This window comes from Oncorhynchus kisutch, linkage group LG11 (genome assembly GCF_002021735.2).
Source record: "Oncorhynchus kisutch isolate 150728-3 linkage group LG11, Okis_V2, whole genome shotgun sequence".
Lineage (NCBI taxonomy): Eukaryota > Metazoa > Chordata > Actinopteri > Salmoniformes > Salmonidae > Oncorhynchus > Oncorhynchus kisutch.
In genome coordinates, this window is record NC_034184.2 from 28,885,324 (window position 1) to 28,904,213 (window position 18,890).

General features: G+C 42.3%; 1 protein-coding gene and 1 long non-coding RNA gene across 2 annotated transcripts; both read left to right on the forward strand.

Annotated features, from left to right (window-relative positions):
* Positions 1-2,885: 2,885 nt before the first annotated feature.
* LOC109899786 (uncharacterized) lies at positions 2,886-5,686 on the forward strand. Its single transcript, XR_002256516.2, has 2 exons — positions 2,886-3,164; positions 3,601-5,686. It is a non-coding gene; the product is annotated as an uncharacterized LOC109899786 (long non-coding RNA).
* Positions 5,687-10,223: 4,537 nt separating this feature from the next.
* Positions 10,224-14,737, forward strand: LOC109899783 (F-box only protein 5-like). Its single transcript, XM_020495308.2, has 5 exons — positions 10,224-10,377; positions 11,251-11,907; positions 12,016-12,106; positions 13,703-13,900; positions 14,096-14,737. The coding sequence occupies exons 2-5, from the start codon at positions 11,276-11,278 to the stop codon at positions 14,351-14,353; spliced, it is 1,179 nt and encodes a 392-aa protein (XP_020350897.1). The 5' UTR covers positions 10,224-10,377; positions 11,251-11,275; the 3' UTR covers positions 14,354-14,737.
* The last annotated feature ends 4,153 nt before the right edge of the window (positions 14,738-18,890 follow it).

Genomic DNA, 18,890 nt, shown 5'->3' on the forward strand with positions numbered 1-18,890 from the left:
TAACAGTAGTGGCATCTAGGGTAGCAGGTGTGACCTCCTCTAATGATATTGTTTATGCATTATAAATGAATGCAGGCTCATGCAGTCAAGGGCAAGGAATTCCAGAGGAGATAACTAGTTTTGTCTTGCTACTGAGCTGATGTGTAAATACCACATGAACTTCTCCATCAAGCAACATTAGTTGTTTGTTTGAGTAGGCCTATGTGGACTGAAGTTTTTGAACTACCTTACCCTACTATGCATTATGACAAGAATGTAGAAGCACTTGTGAAATCCTCTTTAAATAAATGTTTTATTGTGGATTGCAAGTAAATCCCATTTCTTTGATAACTTTATGGTTTTGAAAAAAGTTTTTAATGTTTTTTTTTCCATTCACATAAGAATTGGATGATGAGTCAATCGAGTCAAGAATACATATGAGGAACTTGGTCATTTCTCCTTGTCAGAACTTCCTCCCCAGAACACCACTCCCTAGTCATGTCTCACCCTTCCTCCTTAATCCTCACCCTATTGGTGAGATTGACTGATGCACGGGTGAGAGAGGTGAGGCAAATGGGTGATACCTGACCAATGCAGGGGTGAGGGTTGAGGAGGATTGACACTTGACCAGTGCAGGTTTGAGACTTGACTAGGGGGGGGGGGGGGGGGGGGGGGGGGGGGTGACATCTGACTGGGAGGAATGACAACATTTATATGTATTCTATAATCCAGACCTCATGTCTGCCTCATTCAACAAGTCATTCTGTTGTGTATGGGAGGTTGTGAAGTTTCAATTAAATACTTTTTTGAAACAGTACTTCTATTTGCAGATAAGTTTTGCAGCTGTCTACTTCCTCTGTCTCCCTCTCTCACCTCTGGCTAAAAATACCACAACATGGGTGTGACATGACCGCCCAAATGGCCAGATGGTTTTTGGCTCTGGTTGTGTGGGCGCCAAACTCCCCTCTGAAAGACCCCAAATCCTGGTAATCTATGGTGACATTACAGTCCCTGGCCTGACCCATATAAAGACATTCCTTAAAATTCTCTTGAATAATTAGCACATAATTTAACTTTGCAGGAGATTAACTTTTTTTCTGAAAAATGTGTGGTGGCCCACCCCAGGAAGCCTGATGGAAGCCCTGCAGCCAGAAGTTATTTAATCCACTGGAATACACTAGTCTTGTATGAAGAATTTTAGCAACCTGGGGGGCAGACAGTGAAATATGATTTTAAACCAAAGCCAAAACCAAAGAGTTCAATCTTGGTTTCATCAGACCAGAGAATCTTGTTACTCATAGTCTGAGAGTCTTTTGGTGCCTTTTGGCAAACTCCAAGCGGGCTGTCATGTGCCTTTTACTGAGCAGTGGCTTCCATCTGGGCACTCTACCTTAAAGACCTGATTGGTAGAGTGCTGCAGAGATGGTTGTCCATCTGGAAGTTTCTCCCATCTCCACAGAGAAACTCTAGAGCTCTGTCAGAGTGACTATCGGGTTCTTGGTCACCTCCCTGACCAAGGCCCTTATCTCCTGGTTACTCAGTTTGGCCGGGCGGATAGCTCTGGGAAGAGCCTTGGTGGTTCCAAACTTCTTCCATTTAAGAATGATGGAGGCCAATATGTTTTTGGGGACCTTCAATGCTGCAGACATGTTTTGGTACCCTTCCCTAGATCTGTTCTTCGACACAATCCGGTCTCAGCGCTCTACAGACAATTCCTTTGACCTCATGGCTTGGTGTTTGCTCTGACATGAAATGTCAGTTGTGGAACATTATATAGACAGACAGGTGTGTGCCTTTCCAAATCATGTCCAATCAATTCAATTTACCACATGTAGACTCCAATCAAGTTGTAGAATCATCTCAAGGATGATCAATGGAAACAGGATGCACCGGAGCTCGATTTGAGTCTCACATAGCAAAGGGTCTCAATACTTGTGTAAATAAGGTATAAAAAACTGTTTTTGCTTTGTCATTATGGGGTATTGTGTCTAGATTGCTGAGGATATTTTTTTATTTAATCCATTTTAGAATAAGGCTGTAAAGTAACCAAAATGTGTAAAAAGTCAAGGGATCTGAATACTTTCCGAAACTGTTACTAGTAACACATTACTCAATCTGTAAGTAGGCATATTCAATTAACTGCAAAGTTAGATGGATGTTTCCTCCCATCTTCTGGTCAAACAGGGGATTGGTCCCGGGTTTCTTTCTATAAACCAGGGGTTTCCATGGAGGGCCGAGTGTGCTGGTTGTTGATTTCACCTTTCAATTTGTGTCCAATTAAGACCTATACAACCAGGTGAGGGGAGTACCTAACTAATTAGTGACCTTAATTAATTAATTAGGTACAATGGAGTGAAAACCCGCAGACACTCGGCCCTCCATGGAACGAGTTTGACACATAAATAGTAAACACAACAGGCAAAGTGGTCAGTAAGACAGTCCTGTGCAGCGACACATTAATGTTTTGATATGTTGGTGAAGTTTTATACAGATTACGTTTTAACACAATGCAATACTACTGATAAATGTTTGTTTTGGCTACATGTATTTGTTTACTTATGGTAATCTACATTTTGAGAATGTAAATAGTCTGCTACTTTTTTTTATTTTTTACCTTTAGTTAACCAGGTAGGCCAGTTGAGAACAAGTTCTCATTTACAACTGCGACCTGGCCAAGATAAAGCAAAGCAGTGCGACAAAAACAACAACACTGAGTTGAACATAAACAAACTACGCATGTGCGTGCGAAAAGCAACATGTCAGTGCCCTTGAGCATGAAAAATTATAATAAAAACAACGCTCTGTCTTTGGTGATGGCTAGCTAGCTAGCTCGGATAGGTGAACATCCGGACATAAATGTGAATGGAAAATAGTCGTTATGGTTGGGTGACCAGACGTCCCCGTTTTTGGTGGGCTGGAGCAGTCCCCGGAAATGTCCCCGTATTATACGTGGCAAGACAGGGCAGCAGAGCCTACCGGTTTGACGTCTCAGTCGCGTTGTGCTTGTTTCGTCCAGCAGAAGGGGCTGCTCGCTATATCAGCTTCATTCACTCTTCTTCTACTAACTACTTGCTCGCGATAGTTTTAGAGAAAACTGCTGTGGAAAACTCGGCCAGAAGCTAGCAAGTGTCAAGTTAACCCACATCACCACAAACAAACAAAGTTACACTCGTTTGAGATACTAGGTAATGATGTCACAATTTATTATATAGATAGATACTCTGCTTTATAAGGTTTTAAGTAGGTTATGCTAGCTAATGGGAATCTGTTAACCCAAGTATTTTATCTAATAATGTACTATTTATTATTAAAGATTGGAGAAGGAGAAGGAAAAATTAATGGAGGGAAGCGAGAATAGTGTGGAAGAGTGAGGTGGAAAGGTAAAGAGAAGGAAATGAAGAAAGAGCAGGAAGACGAGTGAAGAAAAGAGGAGGAGAAGAAAAAGTTAAGAGAGTTAGGAGAGTGAAGAAGAGCAGACAGAGGAAGTGCAATGGCTCTTTCCAAGAAACGGAAATGCCATTTTAATGACAACATGATGATAGAATTTCCATTTATACGCTCAGGTCAAGACGATAGAATGGTTAACTGCACCCTTTGTAATTCCTCTTTTTCAATTGGCAGCGGGGGAAGAACGGCAGTGGCAGAACATCAACAGACGAAAAAGCATAAAGCCTATATGATTGGCCGTGTTGGTATGCCCTCTGTCACCACATTCTTCAAGAAGGTAGAGCCTTCCCAAGAAGAATATGATTTAGCTGTGCAGGAGGGTGTCTTTGCATACCACACTATGCGACACAATCATAGTTACTGATCTATGGACTGCACAGCACAACTGACATGAAAGCTTTATGAACCAAAGTTTACATGTGCTAGGACAAAATGTGAAGCCATAGTGAGTAACGTGTTAGCACCATGGGCAAATATTTTGGTAACACAGGACCTAGACCAGGTTGAATTTGTGTCCCTATCCATTGATGCGTCCAATCATGGACATGTAACGCTGCTGCCAGTAGTAGTCAGATATTGTAAGATATATGGTGGCAACACATCTGTGGAAACAAAACTGCATGATTTTGTTGAATTGAAAGGAGAAACAGCAGAGGAGATTGCAGCTAAGGTCCTGGTGGTCATCCAAAAATGTAAACTGCAAAACAAAGTCGTGGCATTCTCTGCCAACAACACAAATACCAACTTTGGAGGACTGAATAGGCTGGGGAGGGTCAATGTCCATACCAAAGTTAAAAATGCTCTGCAGCGGGAGGTTATTGGCTTAGGTTGTCCTGCCCACATCATTCATAACACAGCCAGAACAGCTTAGGTTGTCCTGCCCACATCATTCATAACACAGCCAGAACAGCTTTGGATATAATCCCCCTTGATGTTGGGTACCTGCTCACAAAGATATTTGGACATTTTCACCGTCAGAGTAGAAAGACTTTGTGAGTTTGTTGGCCAGGAGTACCATAACATTTTAGGACACAGCAATGTTCGCTGGCTGTCCATGCTCCCTGCTCTAGAAAGAGTGCTGAAAAGGTATTTGAAATCGTTTTTTCTTTCTGAAGACAAATGCCCTGTTGTCCTGTGAGCAATGTTCGAAGATCCACTGACTGAACTTTGTCTGGCCTTTGTCCATGGAAACTTGACCATATTCAGTGACATGATCAAGATGCTTGAATGCCAGGACCGCTGTGCTGTGGAGTCAGCTGCAATTCTGAGAAACATTGAGGCAAAATTGACTGCAAGATGTGATGACAACTTCATTCCAGTTTTGGTCAGAGGACTTCTGAGAGAGCTAGAGGGAAATGGAGCAATGTCTAAAGAGAGCTTTCTCAAAACATCCCAATCATTCTTCACTACGGCTGTGAACTACTTGCAAGCATGGGGAAAGCACACAGATCATCTAAAATATTTACATGGTCTCCTTTTAAAAAGGCAATCTCAGCGTGAAGAGATCCAGAAGGCAGCAGGCACACTGCAGGAAAAATTCCCCAATGTGACCATCAATGAGGATGCATTGTTTGATGAGGTTACTGGCCTGCAAGAGTTCCTAAAGGGGGGGATCGCTTGAAGAATGGAAAACGTCTGAGACACCGCTTAGTCAGAGATGGAGCACGGTGGAGACACCGCTTAGTCAGAGATGGAGCATGGTGGTTACCCACTTCAAAGAGAACGACATCCCACACACTAACCTGGCTAGATTAGTGTCTGTTGTCATGTGCTTACCTGGAGGTCATGTGCTTAACAGTCGAGAGAGTGTTCTCCCAAATGAATGATATATGGACAGCAGCAAGAAATGGGTTCACTGTTCCTACCATCAAGGCCATGCTTATTGTGAAGACAAACTTCAACCTCCCTTGCCAGGAGTTCATGGAGAAGCTGGCCAAAGACAGAGCAATCCTGAAGAAGATACATTCTTCTGAGAAATATATAGATTAGATTGGTAACTACATAATATACTTATACCAATCACATCATCTTCTTATTTCTTTATTATGTTAAGTATTTCACATATACTATTGTCTGTTTTTTCAGTTTTGCTCATGTTTTCTTCTGCTCTCATTCTACCAGGACCACTGAATGGCTGTTCAGATCGGACAGTTCTGTCTTGTCTGTAGTGTTTCTGTAATATAGTTGTTTTCTCTGTCTATCACAATGTGCCTATTAGACTAAATACATTAAACTGGAATTGTCCCCCTTTTTTATTTCATAGATAATAACATTGGATATTTTAATGATATATTGACTGCCGAACTGGAAATGTCCCCAGTTTTAATTTCAGAAATCTGGTCACCTTACGTTATACTCGACACAACTGCAGCTACAAACTATCCAAAAAGCTTCAGAACGTCATATGTTGAACCATTGTTTAGTGTGGCTTTTATACAAGCTGTCAAAATGCACTTAGAGAACGTGTATGGCCGATCCATAATTTTATGGAATTTTCCAAGCTGTTTAAAGTCACAGTCAGCTCAGTATATGTAAAATTCTGACCCACTGGAATTGATACAGTGAATAATAAAAAGTGAAATAATCTGTCTGTAAACAATTGTTGGAAAAATTACTTGTGTCATGCACAAAGTAGATGTCCTAACAGACTTGCCAAAACGATAGTTTGTTAACAAGAAATTTGTGGAGTGGTTGAAAAAACAAGTTTTAATGACTCCAACCTAAGTGTATGTAAACTTCTGACTTCAACTATATGTCTATAGGCAGCAGCCTCTGATTTGCTGGAGATGGCTGTTTAACAGTCAGTGGTGTATGATAGAATACAATACAGTATATACATATGAAATGGGTGATGCAATATGTAAACACAATTTAAAAGTTAGCTAATTTCCGATTTATACGAAATTGTTTGACTACAGAGGTAGCAAAACTGTACTTCAAATCTATGATACTCCCCCACTTAACATACTGCCTGACTAGTTGGGCCCAAGCTTGCTGTACAACATTAAAACCTATTCAGTCTGTCTACAAACAGGCTCTCAAAGTGCTTGATAGGAAGCCCAATAGCCATCATCATTGTCACATCCTTAGAAAGCATGAGCTCTTGAGTTGGGAAAATCTTGTGCAATACACCGACGCATGTCTTGTATTCAAGATCCTTAATGGCCTGGCTCCCCCTCCACTCAATATTTTTGTTAAACAGAAAACCCAGACATATGGCAGCAGATCCACAAGGTCTGCCATGAGAGGTGACTGTATAGTTCCCCTAAGGAAAAGCACCTTTAGTAAATCTGCATTCTCTGTGAGAGCTTCCCATGTCTGGAATACACTGCCATCAGACACACATAACTGCACCACATATCACACTTTCACAAAATGCTTGAAGACATGGCTAAAGGTCAATCAGATCTGTGAACATGGTCCCTAGCTGTATGTTGCCGCTCTCCATGTTGTCTGTAGCTTGTGAGGTGTGGAAACACATTGTTGCTTTTATGAATTTTGACTTGCTGCTTTTTGTCCTATGTTGCTCTGTCTGTATGCTATGTCTTGCTTGTCCTATGTTGCTATGTCTTGCTTGTTCTATGTTGCTATTGTCTATATTGTAATTGTTTTTAATAACCTGCCCAGGGACTTTTGTTGAAAATTAGCCGGCTGGCTAAAACCGGCACTTTTACTGAAACGTTGATTCATGTGAACTGTCCCTGTAAAAATTAAAAATTAAAAAAACTCAATAAATAAAATAAATAAGTGACTAAGATACTGCAGAATATTGTGGAGTGCAGTTTATACTACATATGAGATGAGCAATGCTAGATACTTAACATTATTACAGTGGCTAGTGATCCATTTCTAAAAGTGGCCAGTGATTCCAAATCTATGTCTATAGGCAGCTGCCCCTGATGTGCTAGTGATGGCTGTTTAGCAATCTGATGGTCTTGAGATAGAAGCTGTTTTTAATTCTATCGGTCCCAGCTTTGATGCAACTGTACTGACATCGCCTTCTCAATAATGAGGGGGGAACATGCAGTGGCTCGGGTGGTTGATGACCTTGATTATCACTTTGGCCTTCCTTTGGCATCGGGTGCTGTAGGTGTCCAGGAGGGTGGGAAATTGCCCCCGGTAATGCGTTGGGCAGACCGCACCACCCTCTGGAGAGCTTTGCGGATGTGGGCGGTGCAGTTGCCGTACCAGGTGGTGATACAGCCTGACAGGATGCTCTCAATTGTGCATCTGTAAATGTTAGTGAGGGTTTTAGGTTTTAAGTTTAAAAAATGTAGCCTCCTGAGGTTGAAGAGGCGCTGTTGTGCCTTCTTCACCACACTGCCTGTGTGGGTGGACCATCTCAGTTTGTCAGTGATGTGTACGCCAAGGAACTTGAAGCTTTCCACCTTCTCCACTGCGGTCCCATCGATGTGGATAGGGGGGTGCTCCCTCTGCTGTTTCCTGAAGTCCACGATCATCTCCTTAGTTTTGTTGACGTTGAGTGAGAAGTTATTTTCCTGGGACCACACTCCCAGAGCCCTCAGGGGGCTAAGCACACACCCTTGTGGAGCCCCAGTGTTGAGGATCAGCGAAGAGGTGTTGTTTCCTACCTTCCCCATATGGGGGCGACCCGTCAGGAAGTCCAGGACCTAGTTGCACGGGACGGGGTTCAGGCCCAGGGCCTCGAGCTTGATGATGAGCTTGGAGGGTACTATGGTGTTGAATGCTGAGCTATAGTCAATGAACAGCATTCGGGCCTCCCGTGTGGCGTAGTGGTCTAAGGCACTGCATCGCAGTGCTAGCTGTGCCACTAGAGATTCTGGGTTTGAGTCCAGGCTCTGTTGCAGCCGGCCGCAACTGGAAGGCCCATGGGACGGCGCCCATGGGACGGCGACCAGAGTCGTCCGGGTTAGGGAGGGTTTTGCCATGCCTTAGCAACTCCTGTGGCGGGCCGGGGCGCAGTGCACGCTGAAATGGTCGCCAGGTGCACGGTGTTTCCTCCGATACATTGGTGAGCATGGCTTCCTGGTTGGATGGGAGGACGCATGGCTCTCGACCTTCGCCTCTCGCGAGTCCGTACGGAAGTTCCAGTGATGAGTCAAGATTGTAACTACTACCAATTGGATACCATGAAATTGGGGAGAAAAAAGGGGTGAAAATAACAACAACAAAAAAATACAAAAAATTAACAACATTCTTTTACTGTATGCCTCTTGTTCAGATGGGACAGGGCAGTGTGCAGTGTGGTGGCGATTGCATCATCTTTGGATCTAGTGGGGCAGTAAGCAAATTGAAGAGGGTGTAGGGTGGCAGGTAAGGTGGAGCTTGACTAGTCTCCTTGACTAGTCTCTCAAAGCACTTCATGATGACGGAGGTGAGTGCTACGGGGCGATAGTCATTTAGTTCAGTTACATTTTCCTTCTTAGGTATAGGGACAATGGTGGCCATCTTGAAGAATGTGTGGACAACAGACTGGGATAGGGAGAGATTTAATATATCTGTGAACACACCAGCCAGCTGGTCTGCACATGCTCTGAGGACACGGCTAGGGATACCGTCTGGTCCGGCAGCCTTGCGAGGGTTAACACGCTTAAATGTCTTACTTACATCAACCACGGAATAGGGGAGCCCACAGACCTTGATAGCGGGTTGCATCGGTGGCACTGTATTATCCTCAAAGCGAGCGAAGAAGGTGTTTAGCCTGTCCGGAAGCAAGACGTTGGTGTCTGCGACGTGGATGGTTTTCCCTTTATAATCCGTGATTGTCTGTAGACCCTGCCACATACGTCTTGTGTCTGAGCCTTTGAACTGGGACTCAACTTTGTCCCTATACTGACATTTAGCCTGCTTGATTGCTTTGCGGAGTAAATAAATACACTGTTCGTATTCTTCCATATTCCCAGTCTTCTTTCCCTGGTTAAATGCGGTGGTTCGCGCTTTCAGTTTTGCGCGAATGCTCCCATGTTTCTTCGCCCAAAGCAAGTCTCTTCTTCTTATTGGTGTCCCTTAGTAGTGTTTTATTTTGCAGTAATTCGACCATAAAGGCCTGATTCAAACAGTCTTCTCTGTTACTTGAACACCGTGAAGCATTTATTTGGGCTGCAATTTCTGAGGCTGGTAACTCTAATGAACTTATCCTCTGCAGCAGAAGTAACTCGGGGTCTTCTGCTGGGCCCTTGAATGAGTAGGTGTGTCCAAACATTTGACCTGTACTGTATATAAAAAAACATGTTTTATCTCAGTAATGTTGTGAAGAGGTTCATTTGCAGAATGAGAGGTATCTCTGGGTCTTCCATTCCTGTGGCGGTCCTCATGAGAGCCAGTTTCATCATAGCGTTTGATGGTTTTTGCGACTGCACAAACTTTAAAAGTTCCAGATTGACTGACCTTCACGTCTTAAAGTAATGATGGACTGTCGTTTCTCTTTGTTAATTTGAGCTATTCTTGGACTTTGTCTTTTACCAAATAGGGATATCTTCTGTATACTTTTTTGATTACTTCATGATTCCATATGTGTTATTTAATTGTTTTGATGTCTTCACTGTTATTCTACAATGTAGCATGAGTAGGTGTTCTAAAACCTTTGACCGATAGTGTATTTCTAACAAAAAATAAAAAACATTGCACCAATATTTTAACGAATCACCTCTACCTCGGTGTATTTCTATTGTATTTGCAAAGAAAGATAACTGGTACATGTTTGAAATGGTCGAAAAAAATGTAGTGGGGCTTATGCGGTTTAAGCTCTGACGTTAGACTTCCGTTTGCGCTTTTCTGTTCTCCCATTGGTTCCCCGGTTTAAAGGTAACTTCCCTCATTGGTTTGTGACATTTTGGATACGGATTTCAAAGGTGCAGCGAACTGGCGCTTTTTCCATATTTTCCTCATTCAAGCATCAAGAAAGTTTCCGAACCCAGTCTAGCTGCTAATGTCGGTGGCAGACCAGAAATAGGTGAAGTTACCTTAAAGGTATGCAATATTTTTCTTACCTCAATCAACAACTGTGTTGTTAAATTGTTTGCTAGGCTAATAGCTATTACTCATTTGATTCAGGCTAGTTACGCAAAACTTTTGAAGTTTATTTGAGAAAGCACATCCTTCTAGCCATGATGACCCTAGTTTTGTTACAATATTAGCTAGCTAACGCTACTCGCTTGCCAACTTGTCTACATAGCTAGTTAGCTGCTCGACTAACTAGCTAACTAGCGGTAACTAGCCATACCTGGCCTAGCTATGTCACTGTAGTTATCTAACGTTAGTTAACTGTGTAGGTAACTTAACTAGGCAGTTGTACGATTTGCAATAGTTGGATAACTACACGTATATTTTTGACGTCGTTATAGTTACAGATTTTTGTTTTAAATCCACTTAAGTTAGCTGCTCAAATTTAGACTAGTTAGCATTACTAATGCCATTGGCTATCCAATGAATATAGCTAACGTGATGGTGGAAACGACTATAACTATTAAAATGATTTAATACGTTATGGTACGTTAAATGCTTATTTTGTACCACATTACTATGCATGTAACATTAGTTAGTTAGCTATTGTGATATCAAAGACCGTAATGCCAAATTAGTTGGCTACCTAGCTATGCTACAAAGTAAATTTTGGGGGGAAAAGGAAGGCGCACTATGGAGATATTGCAGCTAGTTAGCAACTTCTTGATAACTAAGTGTATGGTAAATTGGTTTAACGTTAATGTTTTGTTTTAGAATTTAGCTATATCGAGTAACTGAGTGGGGCAATACACTGGTTTGAAACTTATGTACTGTAGCTAGCCAGTTTGGCGCGTTTTGATTGTGAGATGGAACTGACTAATGACTTCTCTTCTGGCTCAGGGATACAGTTTGAAGTCAATGAAAAATGAAGTGTCAGTCCAACAACAATGAACTCCGGTTTGCATGCGACATGGAGAAACGTGTCACATACAAGGAGTCAGGCCTCTCAACCTCACCACTCATGGGATGCATCCAATTAGTAGTCACACAACTCTCTCCAGGTCTCACCTCTGCCAACATTTGCCTCAACGATGATGTGCAAGGTGTTCACAATAAGGAGAACAACCAATATGACCGTATCCTTGACGAGGTGAACCTAGGCTGTGAAGCATTCGAGGACAGCGGTTACCTGTCTTTACAGAACAGCCAGATGGAGGACTTTTATCATGTTAAGGAACAAGGGGAGTCTCTAGGACTGGAGATATTCTCCCCATGTACTCCAGTTGCTGATTGTCACAAGGCTAAGCACTCTGCCTCTCAACTCCCCATACTGAAGTTTCAACATGCCATCTGCCAAGAACTCACCAATAGCTTCAAGAGGACCCAGAGCTATGACTGGACTGTCATTAGCTGGCTAGCAGAGGACTCTGGCCTTGAAAGGGTTATTGGTGGGAACATGGGCCTTGAGTGTATGGATGTTTTAAAAGCTCTGCTGGAGAGGGACATGAAGCACATCCTAACCAGGATCCTGTGTCTTCTTGATGTTGACTTGATAAGGTAAACATTTGACCTTTACTGCTCTTATGATTTTATATAGAGGTTTTTCAATGTGAAAATGGTTTTGTACTCTTGTCATATATTCATGGTTGTTTTTGTTTTCTTCAGCTGTAGAAAAGTGAGCAAGAGCTGGAGAAAAATAATCTGCCAAGACAAGTCTGCACTCCGTAAATGTGACCAAGCTGAACAGAGACTACAGGTAAGTGCTAACATTTTAAATGGATGTCATGTATATCAGGTACAGGTCGAACAATTGATTTTTCAACGCCAATACAGATTATTGGAGGACCCCAAAAAAACAGATTTTTATATATATTTGTAATAATGGCAATTGCAACAACACTGAATGAACACTTATTTTAACTTAATATAATATATCAATAAAATCAATTTAGTTTCAAATAAATAATGAAACATGTTCAATTTGGTTTAAATAATGCAATAAACAAAGTGTTGGAGAAAGTAAAAGTGAAATATGTGCCATGTAAAAAAAGCTACGGTTTAAGTTCCTTGCTCAGAACATACGAAAGCTGGTGGTTCCTTTTATTAACATGAGTCTTCAATGTTCCCAGGTAAGAAGTTTTAGGTTGTAGTTATTATAGGACTATTTCTCTCTACCATTTGTATTTCATATACCTTTGACTATTGGATGTTTAGTATTGCCAGCCTACTCTCGGGAGTTGATAGGCTTGAAGTCATAAACAGTGCAATGCTTGAATCACAGCGAAGAGCTGCTGGCAAACGCAGGAAACTGCTGTTTGAATGAATGCTTACGAGCCTGCTGCTGCCTACCACCGCTCAGTCAGACTGCTCTATCAAATCATAGACTTAACAAAACGTTTATTCTTTCAGTGAAATACGGAACCATTCCGTATTTTATCTAACGGGTGGCATCCCTAAGTCTAAATATTGCTGTTACATTGCACAAACTATGTCATGATTATGTAAAATTCAGGCAAATTAATTACGGTCTTTGTTAGAAAGAACTGGTCTTCACACAGTTCGCAACGAGCCAAGCGGCCCAAACTGCTGCATATACCCTGACTGCTTGCACGGAACGCAAGAGAAGTGACACAATTTCCCTAGTTAAAAGAAATTCATGGTAGCAGGCAAAATGAACTAAATCCGCAGGTTTAAAAATATATACTTGTGTATTGATTTTAAGAAAGACGTTGATGTTTATCGTTAGGTACACATTGGTGCAACGAAAGTGCTTTTTTTTCGCGAATGCCCTTGTTAAATCACCTGTTTGGCAAAGTAGGCTGTGATTCAATGACAAATTAACAGGCACCGCATCGATTATATGCAACGCAGGACAAGCTAGATAAACTAGTAATATCATCAACCATGTGTAGTTAGCTAGTGATTATGTTAAGGTTGTTTGTTTTTTATAAGATGTGTTTAATGCTAGCTAGCACCTTACTGTGGCTCCTTGCTGCACTCACGTAACAGGTAGTCAGCCTGCCACGCAGTCTCCTCGTGGAGTGCAATGTAATCGGCCATAATCGGTGTCCAAAAAGGCAGATTACCGACTGTTATGACAACTTGAAGTCGGCCCTAATTAATCAGCCATTCCGATTAATCGGTCAACCTCTAATATCAGGTATCAATGCTTTCAATTCACATTGACGGTTTAGTTTTTTAAGCTTGCAGGGGCTCCCAACTTTGCTGATATGTTTGATATTTACATTTATTTAGAGGCCCTTTGCAGTACTTCAATCTTAATTTCCTAACCATAGGGTAATCCACTGCATGAGTATTGTATGCTAAATAGCAATGTCCTTTTTTGTTATAGTACTCAAGAATCCCCGTAGGACTGGAGAATGTGGGTTTTTTGACGAGAGACACCACCCTGTCCAGGGTTGTAATGTCCTGTATGCAGAGAGTAGCTTCAATCCCTATCCAGAAGTCTACCAAGAGGATGCTCTCCCAGAGAGCATGCACGCAGGCGCCATACTGCTCCCACCAATCTCGCTTCAGAGAATACCAAGAGGTGAGGGTTCCTCTATTCACTTTGCATATGAAGGTTCAGAGGACATGATGGTGCTCAGTGTGTGTGTGTACTTATTGGGTTGGTCACCTTCCAATCAGTTCCAAAAAAGAAATTTACAATATGTTCATGTTACCAATGATACATATTGTGAGTTATACTCTGTAGCCTTATACATTGTTTGGTTGTGTTCTCTAGGCTGCCAGTTCGCTGAAGCAGCACGAGTCGCTGAAGCCCTGTAAGCGCTGCGGCTCTCCAGCCAAGCACAATGCAGACGCAATGAGGGCCACCTGTACCCGCTTTAGTTGTGCCTTTGACTTCTGCACCCAGTGCCAGTGCCCCTTCCACGGCTCCTCAACCTGCTTCACCCGGCTGACATGGCGGCCTAGCAGCTCCACAGCCACCCCCATCCTCATTGGCAGCGCTCGCAGCAAGAGGAACGTCAGGCGCCTGTGAGATGAACGCAGCCTGGGATAAGACATAATCGCTCACCTTTTAAAACTAACATAATTTTTATGGAATATTTGTTTTATTCATAGCCCTTTTAGCCCACTACGCCTCCGCCGAAGACCAAAGGTATCTTGGCTATTGGAATACTCTGCATTAAGAGTAGACTGTATTGAGGCAATCAAGTGATTCCAGTTGTCTGACAATGTTGTCAGAAAGCGACAATCGTACTGCAAGCCCAAAAAAAGAACATCCCGCTGGATACAGAGGAATTTTTCCTAGAGTTGTATTGTTCTTAATGAAATGTCCTTGTCCTCGTCGTATATTTGTAGATATTTTAAATGTGAGATATGTAAATATTTATTGTTTAAATAAATGTCTCTTGGGATTTAAGAACTGATCTTTTATTTTTCAAAGCCACATACTACCAGAAACCTTGTAATACGCACCAACTTTCTTTCAGAATTTATCAAGAAGAACACATGTTACAATGCCAATAAGGGTATGAAAGTTAAATCATACTTCCAGGGTCAGTTCCCAGATTTTCTTTTCAAGGGGCTTGACAATTATATCTTAATTTGTGAAAACGCAACCATTTTAAAAATATATGTATACAATATTTGTGTGTTAGTTTACTTCTGACAGATACTTTTAAGTTATTGTGCTGAAGACCATTGTGCTATGTGTTAGTCCATTGAAGACTCTTCCAAAAGCCTACAAAAGTTCAGAAACTACAAAGCTACTTCCTGGAAAATGACATCACTGTCATAGCTTGTTTGCCACTTGCTTCAAAAGCTGTAACAACTAGTGAAACTAAGCCATTCAGCCATTAGATGGTGCCATAGTGTAGCTCTAAAAACCTGGCTCACTATCTGGAAAGATTAAGGAATTTAGAAGACAACATAAAGCTGAAAACAGCCAGTATTTATGCACACTTAATGGTGATTTAATGATTCATGCTTATAATACTGGTATTTTCCAATAACAAAATTGCATTCAATGTGTAGGCTTATCTGAAAAGTAAGGTCTTCTACAGTTCAGTGACGGAGTAGCTTGAGGTCGATGGTACAGCCAGGAAGGGAGAAACAGTCTGCTAGGCAGGCCCAGAGCTCTTCATCAGGCACCTCTGTAGGTAGGCTGGAACAGATCCACCACCGAAAGTGTAGCACCCACCTACCTATTAGGGGCATTTCAATTCATAATTGTGATTGTTATTTAACTAGGCAAGTCAGTTAAGATCAAATTCTTACAATGAATGATGGCCAGACCTGGACGATGCGGGGCCAATGGGACTCCCAATCACAGCCAGATGTGTTACAGCCTGGATTTGAACAAGGTACTGTAGTGACGCCTCTTGCACTGAGATGCAGTGCCTTAGACCACTGCACCACTCAGGATATGTAACATGTTCAATTAAAATGTCTGGATAGTACAGTTTCTCCACAGTCTGACTGTGAAATTGGTTTCATAGGCTCCATTTCCTGGTTGAAATAATCAGTGGTGCACAGAATATTCCTGTGAAATGAGAAGGGACAAGAAATATAATGCGTCATGAAGAGAGGTTTTCTGGGTAAGTTTTAGAGGCTCAAATTTAGGTGGTAAGCCTACATATCTTTCAATAGTGATTAGTGATGCCAATCTACATTTTTTTATGCCGATTAGTGATGCCGAATACAATATGTGACCACATGAAACAGGCGTTCTGTGCAATAAAAGCATTTTGCTGTCATTTAAAAGGGTTGCCATTGTTTTTCTCCTGCAGACCCAAAACATCAGTGTTTTTTCCAATTAGCCTCCCCCTCAGTGTGCGTCTGCCCCTTCCATCAGTGTCTGGCCACAGTTGTGTCAGCTCCCTCTGTGCACCTCTATCCTGGGGCTGCACTCTTTAGCTGCCTGCTATACAAAATGTCAATGTCCAGTTGACTGTTCTATCACTGTCCCTAAATGGCCTGCCAGCTGTGGTGACAAGTAGCTATTTTTGTGACTTATTTTTTCCACTAATTGATTGGAGGGTATGGAGAAAAAAATCATTCATATATGTAGAGTATACAAACAAGAAAATAAGATGCCCAAGGTTACCACTGTATCTGTTTGCTATGTGTCAAACATGGCTGTTGATTGGGATTTTCTGATTATGTTTACTCTTTCTCACATATACAGATGCATTCTTATTCTAATCTAGATAGTTTCTTAACGTGAGTAAAGCCATGCAAATTGAATTAAATGTTTAACGGATGCCCCAAATGCCATCATCTTTCAGGACACTGCATTTGACTGCGTATATATCAGATGGCCTTTTTGCTCTCAGTACACCAGATAATTGATCTCTTAGCTGCCCTTTCCAGGACAGAGAACCACATGGGTCTTTCATTACTCTGATTTATTGAACTCCAGCGACACTGGGACACTTCTCCAAATGAAAGATCATAATTGAAGTAATTAGACTTTCACACAATCAGGTGTTTTCCTATCGTTTACCATACCTGTTTACGTCAACAGTGGAATTGTGTATGAGTCATACAAGGCTTGTAACTAGTAACTACAGTAACTTACTTTCACTGATCTGATTCGGACAATTTTCTGATATTAGCCTTTTTTCTGCCACAACAAAACAGACAATTTCCATGATTGTGTTTGTCAACATCTGCAGCAAGAGTCTTATGTACCAGCAATACTTTCCCTGTTTCCACAAAGATGCATAGGTAGATACACTATAGATACACTATATACAGTACATACAAGTATGTGTTGACTCCTTCAAATTAGTCTATTTGGCTATTTCAGCCACACCTGTTGCTGACAGGTGTATACAATCGAGCACACAGCCATGCAATCTCCATAGACAAACATTGGCAATCGAATGGACTTACTGAATAGCTCAGTGACATAGGATGCCACCTTTCCAACAAGTCAGTTAGTAAAATTTCTACCCTGTTAGAGCTGCCCCGGATAACTGGAAGTGATGTTATTGTGAAGTGGCAATGTCTAGGAGCACAAATGGCTCAGCCGCGAAGTGGTAGGCCACACAAGCACACAGAACGGGACAGCCAAGTGCTGAAGTGCGTAGTGCGTAAAAATCATCTGTCCTCAGTTGCAACACTCACGAATGAGTTCCAAACTGCCTCTGGAAGCAACGTCAGCACAAGAACTGCTTGTCGGGAGCTTAACGGGTTTGTCCGAGCAGCCACACACAAGCCTAAGATCATCATGCGCAATGCCAAGCGTCGTCTGGAATGGTGTAAAGCTTGCCGCCATTGGACTCTGGAGCAGTGGCAACGCGTTCTCTGAAGTGATGAATCACGCTTCCTCATCTGGCAGTCGGACGAATCTGGGTTTGGAGGATACCGGGAAAATGCTACCTGCCCCAATGCATAGTGCCAACTGTAAAGTTTGGTGTAGGAGGAATAATGGTCTGGGGCTGTTTTTAATGGTTCGGGCTAGGCCCCTTATTCCCAATGAAGGGAAATCTTAACACTACAGCATACAATTACATTTTAAATGATTCTGTGGTTCCAACTTTGTCGCAACAGTTTGGGGAAGGCCCTTTCCTGTTTCAGCATGACAATGCCCTTGTGCACGAAGCGAGGTCAATACAGAAATGGTTTGTCTAGATCGGTGTGGAAGAACTTGACTGGCCTGCACAGAGCCCTAACCTCAACCCCATCGAACACCTTTGGGATTAATTGGAACGCCGACTGCGAGCCAGGCCTAAGCGCCCAACATCAGTGCCCAACCTCACTAATGCTCTTGTGGCTGAATGGAATAAGTCAATGCAGCAATATTCAAACATCTAGTGGAAAGCCTTCCCAGAAGAGTGTTGTTATAGCAGCAACGGGGGGACCAACTTCATTTGGGCACCTTTACTACACAGAACCCTACTAATCCATCACGGTTGGTCTGCCGACGGAACCGCACGAGGCGGCTCTGCACGAGGAGGCTACAACAGACTTCTTCCTTCGCGACGTACCTCTAAGACCCTTCTGCTAGCTGCTAGCCCCGGCCCGCTAGCTGTCTGAATCGCCATGTCTCCAGCCAGCTTAACTATTCACTGGACCCCTATGATCACTCGGCTACGCATGCCTCTCCCTAATGTCAATATGCCTTGTCCATTGCTGTTCTGGTTAGTGAATATTGTCTTATTTCACTGTAGAGCCTCTAGCCCTGCTCAATATGCCTTAGCTAACCCTTCAGTTCCACCTCTCACACATGTGGTGACATCACCTGGTTTAAATGATGTTTCTAGAGACAATTTCATCATCACTCTATGCCTAGGTTTACCTCCACTGTATTCACATCCCACCATACCTTTGTCTATACATTATGCCTTGAATCTATTATATCACACACAGAAACCTGCTCCTTTTACTCTCTGTTCTGAATGTACTAGACGACCAGTTCTTATAGCCTTTAGCCGTACCCTTATCCTACTCCTCCTCTGTTCCTCTGGTGATGTAGAGGTTAATCGAGGCCCAGCAATGCCTAGCTCCACTCCCATTCCCCAGGTGCTCTCATTTGTTGACTTCTGTAACCGTAAAAGCCTTGGTTT